General features: G+C 38.2%; 3 protein-coding genes across 4 annotated transcripts; 1 reads left to right on the top strand and 2 right to left on the bottom strand.

Moving 5' to 3' along the window:
• LOC121765479 (serine/threonine-protein kinase AtPK1/AtPK6-like) lies at nucleotides 1–3075 on the top strand. Its single transcript, XM_042161656.1, has 6 exons — nucleotides 1–812; nucleotides 1686–1768; nucleotides 1854–1974; nucleotides 2073–2246; nucleotides 2369–2476; nucleotides 2550–3075. Exons 1-6 carry the CDS (start codon nucleotides 207–209, stop codon nucleotides 2850–2852), a joined length of 1395 nt encoding a protein of 464 aa, XP_042017590.1. The 5' UTR covers nucleotides 1–206; the 3' UTR covers nucleotides 2853–3075.
• A 1061-nt stretch (nucleotides 3076–4136) lies between these two features.
• LOC121765847 (transcription factor MYB1R1-like) lies at nucleotides 4137–5926 on the bottom strand. The gene is made up of 3 exons (XM_042162110.1): nucleotides 5487–5926; nucleotides 4973–5181; nucleotides 4137–4738 (listed from the first exon to the last, which is right to left on the bottom strand). The coding sequence occupies exons 1-3, from the start codon at nucleotides 5734–5736 to the stop codon at nucleotides 4409–4411; spliced, it is 789 nt and encodes a 262-aa protein (XP_042018044.1). The 5' UTR covers nucleotides 5737–5926; the 3' UTR covers nucleotides 4137–4408.
• A 6328-nt stretch (nucleotides 5927–12254) lies between these two features.
• On the bottom strand, nucleotides 12255–22024 carry LOC121765053 (protein FAM135B-like). Of its 2 annotated transcripts, XM_042161095.1 has the most exons (16): nucleotides 21799–22024; nucleotides 20826–21190; nucleotides 20595–20680; nucleotides 20057–20211; nucleotides 19262–19326; nucleotides 18994–19182; nucleotides 16259–16310; nucleotides 15521–15724; nucleotides 15265–15395; nucleotides 14890–15079; nucleotides 14441–14500; nucleotides 14114–14362; nucleotides 13689–13947; nucleotides 13409–13614; nucleotides 12933–12983; nucleotides 12255–12776 (listed from the first exon to the last, which is right to left on the bottom strand). In XM_042161095.1, the coding sequence occupies exons 2-16, from the start codon at nucleotides 20894–20896 to the stop codon at nucleotides 12486–12488; spliced, it is 2259 nt and encodes a 752-aa protein (XP_042017029.1). In that variant the 5' UTR covers nucleotides 20897–21190; nucleotides 21799–22024; the 3' UTR covers nucleotides 12255–12485. The 2 variants fall into 2 exon arrangements, with proteins under 2 accessions (XP_042017029.1, XP_042017030.1); XM_042161096.1 differs by lacking the exons at nucleotides 20826–21190; nucleotides 21799–22024 and having other exon boundaries at nucleotides 20565–20600.
• Between the last annotated feature and the right edge of the window lie 550 nt (nucleotides 22025–22574).

Consider the following 22574-nt stretch of genomic DNA (forward strand, 5'->3'; position numbering starts at 1 on the left):
CTTGTCATAAATTCCCTCAACAAACATTTGCGAGCTTGCTTCTGCAAATCTCTTTCTTTCCCTCGTAAAAAAATGTAATCTTTGTGAGATCTGAGCCTGCCCCTCTTGGCTGGCTTCTTCGGATAAATCAATCAAGCTCGAGAAATTAATTTACACATATATACAAACAGATCGAGTGCATCAACAACTCGAATTTCCAACACACCATGAACACCAGCAATAGAAAGGCTGTGCATTCGCTGTTAGCTTCAAAGCTGACGCAGCTCCACATCCCCTCCGCCGCCGCCGACGATGATCCCTCATTAGATTTCGAATTCTCCGACATCTTCGGCCCCGGCGCCGCTGCCCCCTCTCCTTCCTCTGCCTCCCCGCTCTTCCTGGGGGACCCGCAAGTAATTCACCACCGCTCCCACTCGTTCGTGGGGCCCTCCCCCCGCTTCACCCTCTCCAAATCAATCCCCACCTTCGACAGAGACGATTCTTCCTCCGACGATACAGGCGGCGATGATTTGGGGGTTGGTGGCGGAAGCGTCTGCGATGGCGGCGGGGCGGTGGAGGAGGCTGAGGCAGCGGAGAAATTGGGGCCTGGGGATTTTGAGATTATGAGGGTGATTGGGAAGGGCGCGTTTGGGAAGGTTTTTCAGGTTAGGATGAAGAGGAAAAGTGGCGGTGGAGATGGGATTTTTGCGATGAAAGTGATGAAGAAGGATACGATTATCAAGAACAACCATGTTGATTATATGAGGGCTGAGAGGGATATTCTCACCAAAGTTGTGCACCCTTTCATTGTGCAGCTGCAGTATTCGTTTCAGGTCATCTTCTTCTCTTTCTCATCTGCTTTGGCTTTCGTTTGGATGAGATCTGAGTATTCATTTGCAAAATTATGTTGCCTTTTGAGGGTTAAAATGATTTATTTCTTGATTACTTAGATGCATATACATGATGTTTAGGTAGTTAGTGAACTGTTTGATGTTTAGGAAAGATTGAGATAGTTGCTAAGAAACTAGGAAGTTTGCACTTCTGGTGTAGGTTTGTCAACAATCTTGTACTACATTTTACCCTCAGTGACGCCCCTGTATGAAGGAATCGATGGAGAATGGTTGGTTAAGGAGTATGATCCTAATTTATCCCCAAGGAGGATTTTGGTAGTTTCTTTTGCATATGATATATTATGGCAAAACGTCTAGAGAATTGAATAGTTACTATTTATGCTTGTGGTGTTATCCACAAGGATCAAATTTCATGCTGTGGAGGGAACATTTTACATTGTGAAATCTAGAGCTTATCTCAATAGAGGTGTCTATTTTATGTTGCAATTCACCGCGTGTTATGGATTATGTCACTCAAGAGACAAGGACATTGATTTTAGCTCTGTTGAAAAAGGAAGTCAATTTTTGCTGTTATTTGTGACATTTGAAGAAACACTAGTAGTTGCTCAATAGTTAATTCTTGCCTTTTATTGAGTAGTTCGACTAGTGATACTATGGGACTTATTTTTATGGCAAGAAATAGTTGATCATTTCCTAAAGTAAACAGTAAAACCTTGTGGAGGAAAGATGGCTTACCCGAAGGGGTAGAGAAAAAAGGCAGAGTTGCCTAAAATGTGTATGGAGCGAAATATCTTTGACACAATACTATGGAGTATCATTTTTCCGTGTTACATTTTTACTTTTTGTGATTCACAGACCAAGTCTAAGCTGTATTTGATACTCGATTTTATAAATGGAGGCCATCTATTTTATCATCTCTACAGGCAAGGGATCTTCAGGTACTATTTTCACACTATTTTTACAAAGAAAAAAGGTCTTCATTTCATCTTCTTAATTCCTGTTTTTTGGATGTTTCTTGGGTAGTGAGGAGCAGGCAAGGGTATATACTGCTGAGATTGTTTCTGCTGTTTCACATCTTCACAAGAACGGAATTGTGCATAGAGATCTAAAGCCTGAAAACATTCTCATGGATGCTGATGGGCATGTATGTCCATAATATAGCCTGATAGATTTGCAGGAGCATGCATGACTTGTAACAACGCGAGTGCTGTTGAGTAATCTGTGTTGCTTTAACTGTTGCAGATCATGCTCACTGATTTTGGACTGTCTAAGGAGATTAATGAATCGAGCAGATCAAACTCGCTATGTGGGACAACCGAATATATGGCTCCTGAGATCTTGCTATCGAAAGGTCATAACAAGAATGCTGATTGGTGGAGCGTTGGCATTCTCTTGTATGAAATGCTAACTGGCAAGGTAATATCTTGAAACCAAGAATTTAGGCAATGCTAACTGGAGTATTTGAAAATCAAAAGGCTTTTGGTGCTCAATTTTCTCACTTGATTGAAGTGTTTAGTGCTGGTTGGTGAATGTTTCAGCCACCGTTCGTGCATGCTAACAGAAAGAAGCTCCAGGAGAAGATCATCAAAGAAAAATTGAAACTTCCACCGCGCTTGACAAGCGAAGCTCACTCTTTGCTTAAAGGAGTAAGGAACATGCTCTTTCTTCTTCTTCTTATCATCTCCTTTCTTGAGATACTAATCTGATTTGTGCCGATAGCTGCTCCAAAAGGAGGCGGTGAATAGGTTAGGCAGTGGGCCTAAGGGCGCGGAAGAGATCAAATCTCACAAATGGTTTCGTACAATCAACTGGAAGAAGATAGAGGAGAGAGAACTCGTGCCAAAGTTCAAGCCAGACGTGAGTGGCCAAGATTGCACAGAGAACTTTGACAAATGTTGGACTGCGATGCCTCTGGATGACTCCCCGGCGCCTACTCCAACAGCCGGGGAGCATTTCCATGGGTACACTTACATCGCTCCTAACCCGTGGCTCTCGTCTGAATATGGAAACAACTCGAGCTGATCCTAAGGAAGCTTGGGTAGATTGCCTCAACCTTGTAAGTGAATCTTTTTTCTCCATACCTAGATTATCTTATGTTAAACATTGGAGTAGCTTTCGATTTTATAGATATTTATGTATATTAAGTCCTTTAGGATTCTACATAACTTTGAATCCTTGGGATAAGTCATTCTTGAATTATATGTTGGAAATCATTATCATATGCAAGATCTTCAGATTTTTCAAATTCAGATCTACTAAAGCACTGTAGACATCATAACCATCAATTTTGCAAGTTTTTTAAAAACTGTACAAGTTGGGCACAAAGAATTCATCTTAAATTGCTTTTTTCATTTTATTAAGGATTATAATAGTTTTGTAGAAAAAAGGCTTGAGCCAAACAAAGCGAGCGATTTGATCCGTAGTACAAGACGGACCAATACAAAAAAGAAGACCAAATAAAGTAGCAAGATAATAAACCATCAATCTAACAAGCAAATGCAAAAAAATAAAGGACGAAGTGAAATGAGGCGAAACACAACAAAATCCACCTGCAAAACTAGACACCTAATCTATCAAAACTTTTTGACTCTTTGTATCTTTACTTCTCTTGCCCACTTTAGCCAACTCAATTTTTTTTTGTTTATTTCAAAAAACAAGAATAAAGAAAATTGAGACATCAACGTATAATCCAAGCTCCAAAATGTTGTAAAAGATAAGTTTCTACTTGAGCTAAACCCAAACCCAAACAAGAGGAGGTTTCATTATTTTGTGGGCCAGGCAAATAGGGTGAAGCCTAATAAGCCCAAATCCGTAGCATATAAAAGTTACACAACTACACACACTTTTTTTTTGTCTCATTACACTTCCTCACAGACACCTATAGAAAAAGGTTTTTCTTTTTAAAATTTTTGAAGGAAATGATATTTCATAGAGTTGACAGTTGAGAGCAATTAATTGCAAGATAGCATCAATAATTGTACAATGCGACACAAGCATAGTATCATAGACATTAGACGGATAATAAAAATAAATGCCATACCTTTAATATCCAACCACATACTTGGATAACACAAGATATCATAGATAAATTGATTGCTTCTCAAAGAAATTAAAGCTCCCTACTACCATTCCCATCAATCATATAGATACCTAATTTTTCATCACAATAATTCAACACTAGAGATTTCCTCAAGATCTTGCTCCTAGTTCTAGCCCACCCTACATCTCTTTCGAAAAAAATCACTATCTTATCTATCTCCTCCCACATATTAAGAAAATGATTCAATGTGCGTGAAGAAGGGTACGTATTAAAAACCATAAACACTTATTAATGGTTAGAAAAGGTCACAATAACAAGAACCAAAAGCATCTAAAAAATATTACGAGTACAACACACATGACATAATTTCCTCATCTCTATAAACAAGATCAGTTTCTAGCCGAACTAATTCGCCTATTTCTCTAAATTATTTCTTGATTAAGCTTTTTAATTTTCCTACACTCCATGTCCTTCTCATTAATTAACATTATGCTGTTTTCAGCAGGTTTTATTTTCTCAACGCATGAGAAAAAAACTCTTATGCTGCTAACTCCATCTTGAAGCCCTGCATCATCTGGAAAGCGGAGGCGGGTGGCTGATCCTGGCCGGAGGAAAGAGATAGCCGCAAGGATAGAGGCGATGGCTCGAGCAAGACCCGCTGCCTCATGTTGAGATCCACCATTGGTGGTGATGAGTTTTTGGCCATTTCAGTTTGATCAATTGCTGAGCTCCCACTTTGCATTGAAAACATGACGGGGAATGGCGAGACTGAGAATCCATTGTTTCCGGGCGGAGGCAGCACGGTTGGTGGCGGAAGTGGGCTCTCTTGGTGGTTGTTCTTGGCCTCTTCAATTGGCATTGCAGTAACCTAATAAATAAACAAGCAAGAAACCATTACTATTGTTAATTTTAGCACATAATCATTCAATATTTCAAATTCAACAGTGGCAATCGATTTATTGAATGCAAACAAACAAACGCAATCCAATTGAATAAATAAACACCAACAAGAAGTCGCACCAACCAATCCTCTAATAATTACTAGTATCGATAAATAGAAAGAAGATTTTAATACATACTAACATAAGGAAAAAGTAATTACCGCGTCGGTGGTGATGTCGAAGAGGCTAGAACGGCGGCGACGGCGATTAATGTTACTGCGGCGGAGGAAGTATTTCTGAGCGTGACTAGCGACTTGAGTTGGAGTGCGCGTCTTGACGTAATTTCTTGAGATTCCTCTCCAATCTCCCCTTCCAACCTTCTGCAATCCAAGGAGGAATAGCTTGTGCTCTTGCTCTGTCCAAGGAACTCCTAAACACAAATTCAAACCGAGCGTCAATAAAAACGTCACAAATCCCTAAACCAACAGAAAAAAGAGTACTACTCCGTATTCTACAAAAAATCCTTCACTCTCTCTACTTTGTTCATTAATCATAGATTAACAGATTTTTACCATAGTTTTGAAATTTACATCTATTATCAAATGAATCCACAATCCGATTATCAAAACGATTGAAGGATCAGAGAGACAGAGAGAAGATTTTCAATGATCCGAACATCACTATCACAAGCAATCTCAGATTCAACCAAAACTCCATGATGATCAGAGATCTGACCTCGCTTACGCTCGCGATTGACGCCGGACGGCTGAGGAAGGGCGTCATCGGCGGAGGCATAGCCGGCGGATCCCTCCGCCGGCGCGGCATCCTTCGGCATGTCGTTCCCGTTGTTGACAACAGGCTCGTATTCGGAGAGATTATTCATACTGACGCTCTTCCTCATCGGATCAACTCTGACTCTCACACCAAATAGCACGATTTCCCCGCCAGACGCGGCGGAGGAAGGCGACTCGACGCTCTGCGACATTCTCTCTGTGTCTCGAAATGGAACGGAATTTGGATTGAGTGAAATGGAAATGGAAATGGAAATGGTAGAAAGAATTAGCGCGTTTTATATGCGAGGAAAAATGGCTTTGTGAAACGTGATGGCCGTACTATGCAGCGCTGGAATGTTTATTTTATTCAGCTTTCAGCATATTATAGGTGGAGGATAAAGGCTTGTTTCAGCATATAGTATTTAATTAGGTTTAATATATTACGTACACAATATCAATATATAGTACTTAATTATATTTATTATCATTAAACTTTAATTATGTTATTAATTATATTTAAATATTTTTTATATAAGTATATATTCTATAAATAAAAGATTGCCTTTTTCAGGAGAAGATATTCTATAAATAAAATTTGATAGTGTTTGTATGGATAGGAAATCGGAGACGTGTTGAGTGGAGAACGGCATTTGAGAATTATCCTATCTTTGTTACTATGTGATGTCTTTTCACTTGAATATAAATAGACATAAATAAATTAATCATTTTTTAACTTTACTAATGCGCTGACATTTATTATTGCTAAGATTGTCAATTTTAATTTCTATTAGTAGTATATTAGTTTATAGAAATGGAAGAACAGTTCTCGTTAGTATGTAAAGGGAATTTTTATTTACAGTTTGTTTATTATCATACGTAAAATTATATTTTTAGGATATAGATGATGAATTCGGGGAAAGGACGTTCATGTTATTAACTTAGTTATATTACAAGATCAAATTGCATATATGAATAACATAATTGCTTTACAACAACTATAAATCTTCCAAATGATCATAGACGTTCTTCACAATAGTGTATAGAGGGAGTACATAGATATCCAATCGGTTCTGACGTCTGGAGATATAAAATATAACTATATAAGACTCTTTATTTTCTATTCGGTCCCTCAACAAATAGAAAATTTGATATGGTATCTACACTTATTTTCATAACAAATTAAAAACACTTTTATCCAAACTTTAATCTTTATTGGATCACTTTAGTTACATACCTAAAAGATAGCTATACACATAAATTAGTTATATGAAAGTCCAAATTTCCAACATAATGAATTTGATGAAAATTTACACTAGTATACTATCTTAAAAAATAAAAAATTTATCAACATGGATTCATACTTAGAATAGTGAATTTATTCAACAAGAGATGAGCCCACTTTCATATACTCCCTCTGTCCCTAAAAATTTATTTTATTTCATTTTCTTTTTCTATACTCGATTTGAAAAAATATAATAAATAGTTAAAGTGGAGAAATGGTAAAGTAAGAGAGAGAATTACTTTACTAAGATTTTTTTAGATTAATATTTTTCCGAAAACCTTTTTCATTAAACCCTCCCAAGGGCATCAACATAAATCCTCATAACTTTGAGGGTATACTTGTAATTTCATGAGAGGTCGAGGGGGCGCATCTGTAATAAGATGAATTGAACATAATAATAATTAAATTGTTAATCAGTGATTAATATAAGACTAGTGGGAGCTTAATAACATCACTACATGAATTGATTCCATGGCACTGCAACCAATACGGTACGATGATCCTAAAATAATACTTTGATTAATTAACCTCAACTTGGGATTTGATTTTACAAAATTAAGATTATCACATGAAAAGCAAATGGATTAATGAATAATTAACTGACCATCTTGTCTGCTTTAGACAGTGTGTAGTCGATCTGATTCATCCCAAGATGATTTTAATAACTAATCTTCGTATTTTAGAACATGATTAAGGTTGGTCCCTTTCTCCATTATTTAAATGGGGATGAAATAAATTATGTACTCCTACTTAACTATTGTTATTTAACAAAGTTATCTTGACTATTAATAATTACAATTAAGTATAAGAAATATCTCAAAAACTTGTGAGTGCGTTAGTATTACATGAAAATAATTGTTAAAGAAATGGAAATATCTAAGGCTAAAGAAAAAGAAAGAGTGGGCCTATGCAAATATTCCATGAACTTTGAGTTTTGCATGCTAATAGTTTTCGGATTTTAAAAATATCATGGGTGATTATTAGACTAAGGTATAATCTCATTCATGGTACTTTTTCACTATTTTCATCCTATTTTTCAACTGAAAATGCCCCAAAGCATTGAGGGCAATTTTGTACATTCATAAATTGCCCATGGAGGGCATTTTCGTTGGAAAAATATGGTGAATAGTAAAAAAGTACTATGTATGAAACTACACCTTAATCCAAGAACAATCCATAAAATTTTAAAAATCTAATCATTATTGGCGTGCAAAACGCAAAGTTCATGAAACATTTGCATATTTCACTCGTAAAAAAATAAGCACATTGCATTGTGAATTTGTGCGGGATTAATTTCCTCATATACTTAGTCCTTCCATTTATCTAGCTCTCTCAAATTTTAAATGATTATTTTGGAACTCTTGTATCTGTGATTTTGCAAGAAACAAATATGTCGACCACAAATGAAATTCACTAATGATTATATTATTGCAAAATGAATTTTTATTTATCTTATATATCATGACAATTTGATTGAATGATGGTGAGTGGTGGTGGTGGTCACTGGCGGTACAACATGGTAAACCGATAAGATAAAGATAAGGTATAAAAATCATTTTCAATATAGTATTTTCCTTACTTTTTTATTATTGGTCCCAATAAATTAATATTTTGTTTCTTATCCAAAATACCAGTTACACAAAAGAAAGCATGCTACTATCGGAATGGGAAACATAATCCTTATTTTAATCACACTAATTTCCATCATGAGTAATTATAGTTCTATTCAACAAATTAAACCGCAGAATTGTCAACTTTAACTTTGTTTTATAATGGGGTTTGTATATCGAGATAGTTTATTTACTCTCTTTTTTGGATCTTTTTAATTCAAACGTACTACTTTTTGAATTACGAGTTGGTATATTCTAAATTCGATGGGTCGAGCAGTGAAAGTGGGGGTTGACTTTAACATTATAAGATTCCTAAATTTTTATGAGATGGCCACATTATATTGGAAGCCTTGCTTAGTGTTGAAGAAAATGGTTACGGAAAAAATTAGCACTATCATTGAACACAAAGAAATCAATATAAAAAATTTCAATATAAAGCTCACTTAAGTTGCTTTTAGGCCACTATTCTTTTACATTATCATCCATTTTAATATAAACAAATATTTCATACAAAATACATATACTATGTTAAATTTGATTTGTAATTTCTAAACTCATGATTTGGTTTATTTTACATGTCTCCCTAGGGCATCATTAACCCCGGCCCAGTTTCAGGCCCTAAGTCCCCTTCATGTCATCATTCCTCTACAGTTGCGGCTCAAGCCCCAACTGCTTTAACCCTGCAGGCCACAACCCGAGCCACAACTAATAAATGACACTATTCACAATTTCAACCTATTTTAAACATAAAATAAAAAACGCCGGAAATATAACACGGAAAAGTTAATTTCGATCGAAGATTGAAAATTACAACATAGAAATTTTAAAACACAAAATAAAAACCATAAAAAACATAAAACGTCAATGCTGGAAAACGTTGGTGCGAGTCTAAATCTCTTCGATTAGATCGGCTTGGAGGCGAGTGTGTTGTTCCTCTTGGCGCATCGCAGCTAAACGGGCCATGACATTGCAGATGTCGGGAGGAAGGCCCTGCACGGGGGGGTCGGTGACAACGTAGTCACTCCCGGTGCTGGCGAGCGGATCGTCGCTCCACAAAGTGACATTGTCTTCCTCGTCCTCAACGATCATGTTATGCATTATGATACAAGCATACATGATGTCGGCGACTAGTGACCGCTGCCAACCACGGGCCGCTCCCTTCACGATAGCCCACCGTGCTTGGAGGACTCCGAATACACGCTCGACATCTTTCCGAGCCGCCTCTTGCCTTTGGGCAAACAATGCCCTCCGATCCGTTGTCGGACATGTGATAGTCTTCACGAACACGGGCCATCGAGGGTAGATCCCGTCTGCCAGATAGTACCACATGCTATACTGACGGTGGTTGGCTGTGAACTCTACGTTCGACGCTCGCCCGGCACACAAGTCGTTGAACAATGGAGACTCGTTAAACACATTGAGGTCGTTGTTGGACCCCGCGACACCAAAGTAGGCATGCCAGATCCACAATCGTTGGTCAGCAACAACCTTCAACACAATCGTGGGATGTGTGCCCTTGTGCCCGCTAGTGTATTGTCCTCTCCAAGCCGTTGGACAATTCTTTCACTGCCAGTGCATACAGTCGATGCTGCCAAGCATCCCCGGGAAGCCGTGGGTCCGCTCATGCAAGTCGACCAACTTCCTAATGTCGTCGGTCGTTGGCTTTCTCAAGTATGTATCCTTGAATGCTTCGACGACTGCCCGACAGAATTTAGCTAGGCACTCCCGTCCAGTATGCTCGCTTACATGGAGATACTCGTCGAACATATCTGATGTAGTTCCGTAAGCGAGTTGACGAATGGCAGACGTGCATTTCTCTAATGTCGATATACTTTGTCTGCCCACAACATCGGTGGTTTGGCAGAAATACGTGTCACGAGCTACAACTGCGTTGACAATGCGTAGGAACAAAGGCCTCTGCATCCGGAACCGGCGACGGAACATCTGATCATTCCATCGCGGATCGTTAGAGAAACAATCCGTGAAAAGCCGCAAGGCAGCTTGTTCACGGTCTCGGTGAATATAAATCCGAGTACGTGGTACTCGGATTTGTTGTTCGTTCCAAGCTTGAATAGCAGCTTGGTAGCGTTCCACTTCGTTGTTGATTTCTTCTTGGATTGCCGGTACTGCCTCCGCTAACAATCAGGACATTTGAGCTTTGAATAATCTTTGACGAGGAGGCATTTTTTCGAATTTTAGGAAGAGATATGAAGTTGAAATGAAGTGGAATGTGTATGAAAATGGATGGAGTAATATTTATAAAAAAAATTTGATTTTTTTTAAAAAATAAAAATAAAAAATTGAGTTGCGGCCCGGCCTGAACACGAAATAACCCTGGGCCGGGCCGCGTTGCGTCCCGTCCCGAACCACCTAATGCGTGCCCGGGCCGGACCCCGTGACCGTCCTCAAGCGGTGCTGGAGTTAGAGATGCCATTTTTTGCAAGGCGACCCACAATTGCTGTCCATTCAAAAGAGACAAATGGCACTTAGAAAACGAGATGCGATCAACTATTAGTTGAATTCATTTTTGTAAAAAAGTTATACATGAACACGCACTAACACTATGCACATTAAGTAAGGTAAACTCTAATTTACTGATTCAAAGACAAGTGTCGTACCAATAGAATTGTGCATTGTGATAGCTGCTGCTGGTTCTTGGTTTCTTGGTTTCTCCGACAATAACAATTAATCCGTTATGGGAAACACCACATGAATGATGTTTCTAAATCTCATAATACGGAGAAAGGAACATCCACGGACTATACAAGTTTGTTTTTACGATACATGCCCCGCCCCTCTTTGTAGCTTCACCAAGCACTCTTGAACCCCTTTTCTTTTGCCCCTGCTTCTACATTTGTGTTACAGAACCACACCCCTCAGATTTCAGTTTGTCGAATGCATATTCTACCATTTGCATCTTTACCAAAACCGTAAATCATCAAGGCTCCATATTCGGCTCTACATTCTCTTCCATCACATCACGACACACTGTCACAACCTCAAATAACCTCCTTCACCAAACACCTCAATAAGTGGAGTATATTTTACGCGTCTGCATCCAGCTCAGTATTACTCATCTTCATTTCAAGAAAAAGCTCCCTCATCTCATCCTACATCCCATGTTTCCCACACAAATTTTACAAGATGCTATAGGTCCCTGCACCCTGCATTTGCCTAAAAACATCGATAGCCTCCTATGTCTTCCCTGATTCCGCATGCACCACGTCATAACTCATTTATCTCCCGCAAATTCCATCTCTTGAAGAAGCACGGAGACCTTCTCCAACTTCCCAACTTGTTAAAACTCTCCAAATCCTACTGAATCTCTCCCACGAGTAGCCTCCTCGAGCACACGCATTTATCACAGTATTATAGTACAGAATATTTGGCACAATCACATCCTTCTTCATTCTGTCTAGCAATTCCAGAGCAACCTCATAATGTCCATTTCGACCATAAGCACAGTCCTGGGAACTGAATGCGCCACCATTTTGTCGAAAATGTCCGCGGACTTATCCTAAAGTCCTTTCGCAGCCTAGAATTGATAGTTATAGAGTAAATGTGTTCATAGGCTTAGACCAAATCTGGCGCTGCATAAACTTGAAGAAGCAGAGAGAGCGCTGCCAATCGCCGCACTGAGAGAATTCCTTGAACACATGTGAGAAATCGGAGAGTGAGAGCTTGTTTTTGAACAAGACAGCACGCGATGCTTCCACACAGCGGAAGAGAATTTGGTGGTAGGAGAGGGCCAATTTCATCATTCCGAGCGAGCACAGAGAAGCTGTCTCTGTAACAGTTTGAGTAGAGAGGGGGGGGGGGGGGGGAAAGAGAAACAAGATTGATGACAGGTAACTTTTAGTACTATATTTGTAGATCAACTTTAAAATACATTTAATATTTCCAAAAGTAGAAAAAGTATATTCTGACTCAATCATATCTCTCAAACTTCCAACAACAAGAACAACGAGTTACAATCGCCACAGGAAGGAACTTAAAATGACTGCACTGGTAGTTGAAGCTCGAGGAAAGCATTGAGAGAGATGGAGACAAGACAACGATAACCTGCTCATCAGCGAAACAATTCTGGGAAAGACCACATTATAAACTTGGCAAAGATGTCGGAATCCAGGAACTCAATATGAGCAGCACGGCCAATCATAGTGTCGATGCTCTTCCCTTGGGAAGAAAGGTTGAAGTTCACATCGCAGCGCATGAACACCCGAGCCTCCGAGGACTTTGCTCGTATTTGGTCTAAGCACTCGTTTAGCATCTCCAAGAAAACCTTCCCCTTTTTCGACTTGTCTCCTGAAGATGCCGGGCACATCTCTATTCTAGCAGAATGGTATGGAACGTAGCCATCCTGTGAAACGTGGCACAAATTCTATAATCCAGCACTACACAGATTTGCAATGAAAATGTAACTGAAGGCGTTAACTAAACATTTGTGAACACCGATGCATGAAATAATGAGGAAACCAGGAATCCATTTGTAAATCTGCGGGAGTAGGAAAACTACCTGAGGTGAAGACAACAGAATGACATTCCTGAAATTCTCAAATGTCCTTTGCTGAAATCAAGGTAAAAGAATTATGAGAACACAAAAAAAGAATGAGCTTTTGATGCATAAAATAATTTCTTTAAGACATTACTAGAAACAAAAACCAGCTTAAATCAAAATCAATGTAAAGTTCTGCCATTAACATATTGTGAAGTTTATACTCAAGATTCAGCCACATGCATAAATAACACAACACTAAAATGGCGTGCTGGAGCTTGTGAAGTTTCCAGTCAAGGTAGGACTAGAATCTGAAAAGCTGTAACGGTCAGGCAACTATAACTTAGTGCAACCTAAACTAGACTTTTAAGCATCATCATTTACTGACTGGACATTAAATGTCCCACGTAAAGCACAGGAATTTTAGATATCTAATTTCCCTTGGATGATAAAGCAGTAAGGATACACCAAACAGGAAGTAAGAGTTGAACTGGCACCTTGCATAGTTTGTACAAGAACGTATTTTCAAGATCATTATCATCAGTAAAAGTGAGCTGGTGGATACATGGTGTGCCCTTGAGTTTCTTCATGAGCCACAAACCCCCATTAAATAACGAGTTTGAGGAGTAAAGATAGCCAAGATGTGGGCCAGAGACAGAGAGATATGTGTGCAAGTATCCCAGATATGGTTCCATAATGCTATCTGGCAGAGTGTACAATAACAGTAAGAAATGTGAAGAATAGACGATAAGCAATAGTAAAGTTTCAAGTGTCAACCAGTTAGTGCAGTTCTCAAGATTATGTTTCCAATCGAATGTCCGACAAAGCTGATTTTAATTGTCCCCAAGACACCTGATCTAGTCATTTTATCCATTTTCTTCTTTACAAATGATACAACTTCTTTGGCTAGCCTCTGCCCCATTTCTCTAAAATCTCCAGATGTTTTCTCCTCATTAACTTCTGACATAAGAAATTCCACCTTCGGGTCTATCAAAAGCCATTGATTGCGAATAAGACGTAAGTCCAGATGGTGTCCCTACCCATATAAAGAGAGCTTTCAATATAATGGTATTTATGGCACACATGAAACAATAAACATATGTCGAAGGGGACAAAAGTGAAGTGGCAACAGTTTCTTGTTTATGGGAGAATAATATGCTAAGTAGCATGTACTAGTTCATAATTGGTAGCTTAGTACGTGCCTGGAATCCATGGACAAAAATTACAATCCTCAGGCTACGACCATCTGGGCGAGTGCTGACTAATGCGTTTTCTGGGTCAAGGCCAAACCTAGGAAAGAAACCGTTCTTTTCATTCTGGTCTACTCGGCTGATGTAAGAGTTTCTATGCATTGCACGTATAGGTGCATTGACAGCGTCTTCTACAACTACAATAGGGACGTGTGATGGATCTCCAAATATATTCATGTCTTGAATAGACCTGTTCTCAATCTGCACTGAAGCAATGCTTGCATGTTCAATATTCAACCAGTAGAACAAGACTAAATAACACTATTAGATAGGACTGACCATCAGCGTTGCAATACTCTGCCTAAGAAGCCCTGCTTGATTGGCAGCAGTCTGTGCAGGCTGCACACAGCACAAAAAAATATATATGTATATAAACTTCCTTCATCCACAAAAAAATAGTCACCATTGATTGCAGTACGAGTTTTAATAAAAAAGTGGCGGGGAGTATTATAGTGGAGAATGAGTCACATCGTAAAGGTAATAATAGTAATAATTAAAATATGTATTGTGAGGTGAATAAAGTGAGCGGAGAATTGGTCCACCATAAAGTTAGTTACTATAAATGGAGAATATTTTTGGTGGATGGACGAAAATGGCAAAAAAGTGACAATTTTTTTTGGACGGATGGAGTATGTGTGTGTATATACCAAAACAGAAAAGTAAAACTGCCTCCTCTAGCTTATGGGGCAAAAATATCATGCAATGGGTAAAAGGGATGGCATAATTACATCACCAGTTATCTTCTGTGGAATGGCAGGTCTACCATGCACAGGATGGTACAAAGACTCGTCAACCCAACAGCCTATATATTGTTCGGGCATCTTAACCTTAGTGTGAACTATCCACATTGACCATTCAGATTTCCTGTCGATAACCCACTGGCTGCGAAGATACTCAAGAATCATCCTTTTGTTAGCCCTGGAAAAGTAAAGAGCATAGCTTTATGAAATAATAGGCTAATACATTAGAGGGTCCAGGTGATGCACATAAAAGATAATAGTAAATTGAAGCCTAAACGTTGTGAAGAGGAATTGGATGCAGTTTCGCATAGGTAGAGTTAGAAACAAATAGTTCCATATGTAAGAAGAAATGCCAAAACTGACCTGTGAAATTTCAGAAATATGCTCCATAAGTACGAAACTTGATCGCATAGAAGATCAATTAACTCAAGTAATTTAACTTCAGATAGCTGAAAACTTTTGTCATTATAAAAATCATCTTCACCATTTAGTCTCTGTTCAAGGAATGGAACACTGGTTATGAAGGTTCTAAATGTAGACAAATAAGTACTTTGAGATGGACGAAGTAAAAAATCAAGTGTAGAAAAATATTTGTTAGCCTTTAATCACTGAAAAAAACCTCAGAGAAGTTTCTGATTTTTCTTGAAATTTGTCCTGAAACTTCATCATCAGTAATTTCCTGATCCGATCCTTGTGTGGAAGCAAAAATTTCACGAGAAGTGATATCTTCCATATCAATTGGTTTATTGATGGCCTGGCCGAGCATTTTTAAATCTTCCAATAGTATGCTACTAGAACATGATAGTGCATGTATAAGCATCACCTGTTCAGAACAAATAACAAAAACTAACAAGAACGTCACAAGAACAAAAACTAACCAGAATTTTATCTATGATTATTATATGCAGCAGATATGGTATTGGCATATAAAGCAACTGCAGATTGAAGTGCTATAGCATTAATGTTGTATATCACGGAATATTAGCACCTCAAATTTTTCCATAAAGGTTCTATATAGCATCACCAGCTATCATCAAAAGCATTCTTGTATAGGAAAAATTTACCCGAAATTATAGCTTAAAGCATTGAGTAAAGAGCTGATATCAAAGATCTGGATAGATAATCCATGAAAACAGCATACTCGTTACTAACTTATTAACCCGATGCCAGGAAAAGCAACATATTTATGCCTAATGATAGCCTGCTTCTACATGATAGCATGACAAATTTATGAAGATGCTAGCATAAAAGGAGTCTTACAGTATAGTTGGGTTGAAAAGAAACAAAACAATGATAATAGAAGAGAGTGAAAGTGTGCCAACATTAAACATGGGATCAAGGGCAGTCTAAAACTTACTTGCTTTGAATTGTCATACTCCCTGATGTCATCTTTGATAGCAGTGGGATCACTGAAAAAAGAAAATAACATTTGTAATCCTAAAACTTGTTTAGCAACAACTAGAGTATGAGAAAGAGTTTTCGATTTGAAAAACAGTATGATAGGAGTAAAGGCTGTCACTCAATTAACCAATCATGAAGAGAGCTTGACAGAATATCTAACTCACACTTTGGCTGATATTATTAAAATAGAAGGAAATGAACAAGAACGGAAGTAACAAATGATAAAAGAAATCCTCCGAAGAGGCCCAAGATAATCCTCCGCAGAGGCCTACGAGATAACTCGTCCTAAACTGATACTTTCCAAGCTTCCCCCAATCTACCAAGAATCTCACTATTTATAAATGATTTAATGCAGCAAAACTAATCATGAAACTGAAAAAACAACTTAACAAGATTGCCTATTTCTTCTCCCATATCTTCTCCATTAGTTAGCTGAACAAACTAACCACTCAACTAGATTTGTGGGCTATTATCTCTCTTCCATTATCCGTATCAACTGCCTCACCCTCAAAACAGCCTTGCCCTCAAGGCGGAGGTCAAAATGGAAACCAAGTACTTTGTCCGGTGGAGGTTCAAACTCATGCTTTCGGGTAGTAGCCAGAGCATTGAACCATAGAAGATGGCCAACTATATGAAGGAGTTGCGGCCTATCCAGATAGGAGAATGGGTTGCCTGCTGATGAGAATAGAGACCCCGGAAAGGAAACCGCCATAGGCGTGGACTTGTGGGCAGCGGAAACTAGACATCGCAGCAGGGAGAACGGAAACTGAATCTGCAATTTATCGGGGTTGGCAGACAACAGAGGTGCTGTCATCATGGCTGTTGTCAGTGGAGTCGATGAAACCATGAGTTTGGTATGGTCAGCAGTAGCCGCAAAAACTAAACGCTGCAGCGGAGTCAAGAAAGGAGGTTGAAACTGCAGAATATCAGGGCTGGAGGTGGACAACAGCGGTGCTGTCACCGTTGATAGTGTAGGTGGAATTGCTGGTGAAGGTGGACTGGTAGGAGATGGTAGAGGCACCAAAACTGGAGGTGGAATGGGCAGTTGCACTGGCAAGGGCAGGGGCATGCTATTGATCTCTTTAGTATCAATATCAGTGTGGATTGCTGATGTGGTAATAGTTGGTATCTCCTTGCGAACAGCAACACTCTTGGGTTTCCATCCTTCTGAATCACCAAAACGGCGCAACAACTCTTGTGCGAATTTGTCCCACGACAACGAAGAACAACGCATGAGGAGCAATTGTAACCAGGGTATTGCTGGTCCGGATATGGCGCTGATGGCTACGTCGACACGTGTATCCAAAGGTGTCTTGTTGATGAGGAAATATTGGTTTGCCCGTGCAAGCCAGGCAAGAGCCTTAGATCCATCAAACTTTGGAAACGTCATCGTTGGAGACACAAAAGACTCTCGAAACTCCAACATGAAATCCTCAATCTGAGAACTCAAAGCTTTGATTCGATCTGTCGTCTTTTGCATCTGCAATATAGCCTTCTCCAATCCAACCACAGCAAGAGTGGCTTCTGTCCGAGAATTAACCATCGTCCACGTTCACCGCACCAAATTGATAGGAGTAAAGGCTGTCACTCAATTAACCAATCATGAAGAGAGCTTGACAGAATATCTAACTCACACTTTGGCTGATATTATTAAAATAGAAGGAAATGAACAAGAATGGAAGTAACAAATGATAAAAGAAATCCTCCGAAGTGGCCCAAGATAATCCTCCGCAGAGGCCTACGAGATAACTCGTCCTAAACTGATACTTTCCAAGCTTCCCCCAATCTACCAAGAATCTCACTATTTATAAATGATTTAATGCAGCAAAACTAATCATGAAACTGAAAAAACAACTTAACAAGATTGCCTATTTCTTCTCCCATATCTTCTCCATTAGTTAGCTGAACAAACTAACCACTCAACTAGATTTGTGGGCTATTATCTCTTTTCCATAATCCGTATCACAGTAATCCAAAAATAAATTAATAATATCAAAATCTCATAACTAATCCATAGTTGTTGCTAGAGGGCAATCCTTCCTTGTTTTTTCGTACTTATTTGTGTACACTAGTATTAAATAAGGTATCTTATAGCTAACCTGGTCCTAGACCAAAAAGATTAATGATGGTATGGTGATGGTGATGTAGTCATAACAATAACAATGATAACGAATACACAGACAAAATAATACGTTTTGTGGCAGACTGTAAGAATATAGTATAAAGATTTGAGATAAAATTACAATTGGTGGAGTGGCAACTACATTAGGGGCAGATTAGCAAGAATGACTTTCCTAATGCAGTTTTGCAGAGAATAATTATAGGGTCATGATAGGATTAATTCTTTGGTTTCAAAACTTTTCCTAATTGCCTGCATGATTGTATATGGAGATTCCAATTTGCCTTAGTTAAAGAACGAATTGCCTCATACGATGAATTGCCTTCGGCCTTTCTCTCCCCTGCATTTTGTGTATTTTACTTCGCCAATGGGGAGAAGTTTTGAGAAACTTAATCCAAAACAACTCGGAAATTAAAAGATATGCAGACAATTATTCCTAATATCTTGTTCACACCAAGTCACCTGGGTGCCTGGTACATTCACTGATACCAACTTTTTTGCTAGAAACAATATGGTCTTCTAACCAATAAAAGGACATGCCGTATTCAAAGAAAATGGATATTCCAACAAACCTGGGTACCTTCAGTGAGGAAGTGCAATCCCTTTTCAGCAGGCTCACGTGCACAGTAACATCAACTAACACAGCATGAAAAGCGTCAAAATGAACAGGGCAATAGACATGCAACCCAAAAAGAGCTTTAGGGGGGAGCCTAAATTCATGCACTGCAGCAGTATAATCCAGAGAATCTTCAAGATAATCCCTACAAACACCCAGAAAATGATACATATTCCAGGTCCTTCATGGTTTGAATACTAAAAACACAAATTATGTCTGCTAACCTGCTCTCCAACACTGGACTGTACAACAGCTCGAAAGTCAGAATAACAGCTGATGTGCATGGAACCTAGTAACATAGATGTGGGTTATATTGACATAAGAAAATAGTGTTGCATAAAAGCAAGTAAAATAATAAATGAAAAATTATTTCACATGTATTCTTCAAGCTATTCCAGCAAAGGGCAGCGACTGAAATGTGTTCACATTCAATAAGCGTTTTAAATCTCCTCCAAGACACAACAACTACTGGCATCTTTTACTAAAGTTAAATAAGCTTCCACAAATACCGTTATTTTCTTATTCCCAGAAATTATAGTAAGCCTATGATAGAGAAACTCAAGTTTCTGAATCTCGTTTATTAAATTCTTCAAAAAAAAGCTACCACTAAAACTAATAATAAGGCTTATATATAGGCAACAAAAAAATCCTATCACTAATTGGTAACGAAAAGATAAACCCAATCCCTTAGGCGCCGTTAGGTTTTCATAACTCATTATCATATGATTATCATGAACTAAACATAATACATACATATTTAATCCTGAGATATAATCTTTTAAACCAAACATTCCCTAAGGGGATAGAATTATATCCAAACTCAACTTCTAACTAATTCGAAACGAGTGCAAATAAATTCAATCACTTAAGGGGATAGAATTTGACACAAACAAAATAAGTGAAATTTAAACCAAAACTAGAAAACAACCAAAAAGATATACTCCGACTGCAAGTAATCCTTATTCTAAAAACATGCATCACCTATTCTAAAAACACCCACAAAATGATGAAAATATTACCTCAAATGTACTAGGTGATAAGTTGAATATGACCATCATTGACAGTGGAACATCTTGTTTTGCATATTTGATTCGAAAAGGGTGTGTTGAGAAGCTGTGGTCTACGTCATCAATTCTCCATATTCCATGCACATAATCAGAATCCAAATCAGGAGCTGTTCGGACAAAGAAACAATATCAATTTCACTTGCTCTTACAGCAATAAACTGCAAAAGCATGGGCATTACTGCATACATTTAAACAGGAGAAAAGACTTAAACTCTATCTAAAAGGGAAAAATTTGCTCGGTAAATCAGTCATGGCAAGATGCGAGTTGAAGTTTAACAACACATACATGGTATGTTGATTTCCATCCAAACAAACGACAGAGCAAGTTAGGCAGGATAAGTTTCTCATTCAGTGTACAAGAATAATGTTGGAGAAGAAACAAAAAAAAGGCACAGTACAAGATATGGAAGGAAGTCGATGCATTGTAGCACAACATAAGTTGGCCGAAACAAAATCATACATTAACTGTATAAGTTTCTAGCAATTGAACCTTCATATTGAATAACTCTTGCTGGAGTACCCACAGAACCATAATCTTCATCCTCCCATCTCATTGTGACCTTGATTTGATACCATCTAATTGAATGGTAGAAGAGAGATAAAAATGGACCGCATGGGTATAAAAAAGGGTGAGTAAGTCATTAACACATGTAGCCAAGATAAACTTGAAAAATGAACAAACAAGTAAATTGAACAAAAAATCCGGGGATAGCATACTTACCCTTGCTGAAACAAGTCGAGGTTGTGAAATCGGTGAATGTAAATGGCAATCTCATGTATCGCTTCCACCATTGGCTGTTAAAAATATCATACAGAGAGGCCCAAGATTGGTGGGATCAACTGTTTCTGTTTCCACTGCTCAGCAAACTTTAGGAGACAAAGGCTTTGCATCAGGAAAATCCAAACTTAGGATTTGTTGATGCACATGACAGAAACAGGAGTAAATTTACTGAAGCAACACTTGCGTTTATAGTGAACTTTTGTCACAGGGGTCTGCATTTTTCCAATTCCTTGAATTGATGCAGGCTTGGATTTTGAAAAAAAGATATTTGAAGTGTCTTAATGCAGAGAGGCATAGTTCCTACTCTGCACCAAAAGTAGCAATTTCATCACAAGGCTTCTAGACAATTAAACATTATACTTCCACAGAACCATCGTTTCATATTAACAGTTTGATTAGCAAAGCGTAATAAATTCTGCCACAAAAGATACTACAACATAATCTGCAACCAATTTCAATCATGTGGCATACATGGAGCATTACTCCAAATGTTCCACTTTAATTACTGGCACACAGAATGGAACAAAAGAAAAGGCTAATTTATGGAGTACAAAATTTATGTCCGGATCGCTTGACAGGAGCTGCAATCCAAAAGCAACAATAAGGCGATCTAAATGATGAATAGGTAATGATATAAAAGCTATTGAACATGATGAAACTTTATCCCCAAATAATCCAGCTCTAGATGTTAATTATTGCGTTTCTCCTGCTTTATATATAGAACAAAAAACCGTACCATTTTATGCCAACAATATATTCCTATCCACGATTATTTGAAAGGTTGAGAAAGGAAAGAGAGAGAGAGAGAGAGAGAGAGAGAGAGAGAGAGAGAGTAAAATCACGCATCCAAGTAGTCGCATTTACGTCGATGGTGATCGTAATGATCGAAAAATAATAACAATCCGATAAAAACCTGGCAATGTGAGGGTTGCCTTCCACGGTATCAATTACGGGAATCAGCAGCGGCAGCTGCTACGGTTTTATGTCGATAGGCAAGGTCTGATCTAAACGGCGCGTGGAGGAGGAGACGCCGATTGGCGGCGGGAAAGAGAGAGGGAAATGGAGTCCCAAGAGTCGTTACAGCGCCTAGTGTTTGATTTCAGTTGTTGAAGAAAATCGTGTTCGGCAAACGTATCCCATGCAAATTTTGTGATGATTTACTTAATTTTCAGCGGTGTTTGTTTCGAAGAAAGTTGAACAAGCATTTTTATTTTTTAGACGCGGATATATTTTCCAATCACATCAAATCAAAACAACATATATTAATTCAATAGTCTCATAAAATATTAAAACAACATGGCATCGGACCAACGTGCATTCAAAGGCTCATTGATCACGTGATTCTACTATCAATTCTGTTACTATATGATCATACGACTGCATTTCTATTTTATCATTTATTTTAATACTTAAAGTTGTTGGATTGATTGATTTCAACATGTAATTGCGTATGACTAAATGGATATTTAACCAATTAATTGAACAAAAAAATTAAAAAATCACATCACATTTATTAGGATCGGCACGAGTTTTAATGTAAAATTGATAAAGTAACAGAGAGGTGAAGAGAAAAAGTAAATAAAGTATTGTTAGTGGAGAATTGGTCTCACCTTCTTATAGAAAAAAGATTTTCTAAAATTAAAAAGTGTATATTCTTGTAGGATGGACTAAAGAGGAAAAAATTGCATA

The sequence above is a fragment of the Salvia splendens genome, chromosome 14, assembly GCF_004379255.2.
Source record: "Salvia splendens isolate huo1 chromosome 14, SspV2, whole genome shotgun sequence".
NCBI classification, from domain to species: Eukaryota; Viridiplantae; Streptophyta; class Magnoliopsida; order Lamiales; family Lamiaceae; genus Salvia; species Salvia splendens.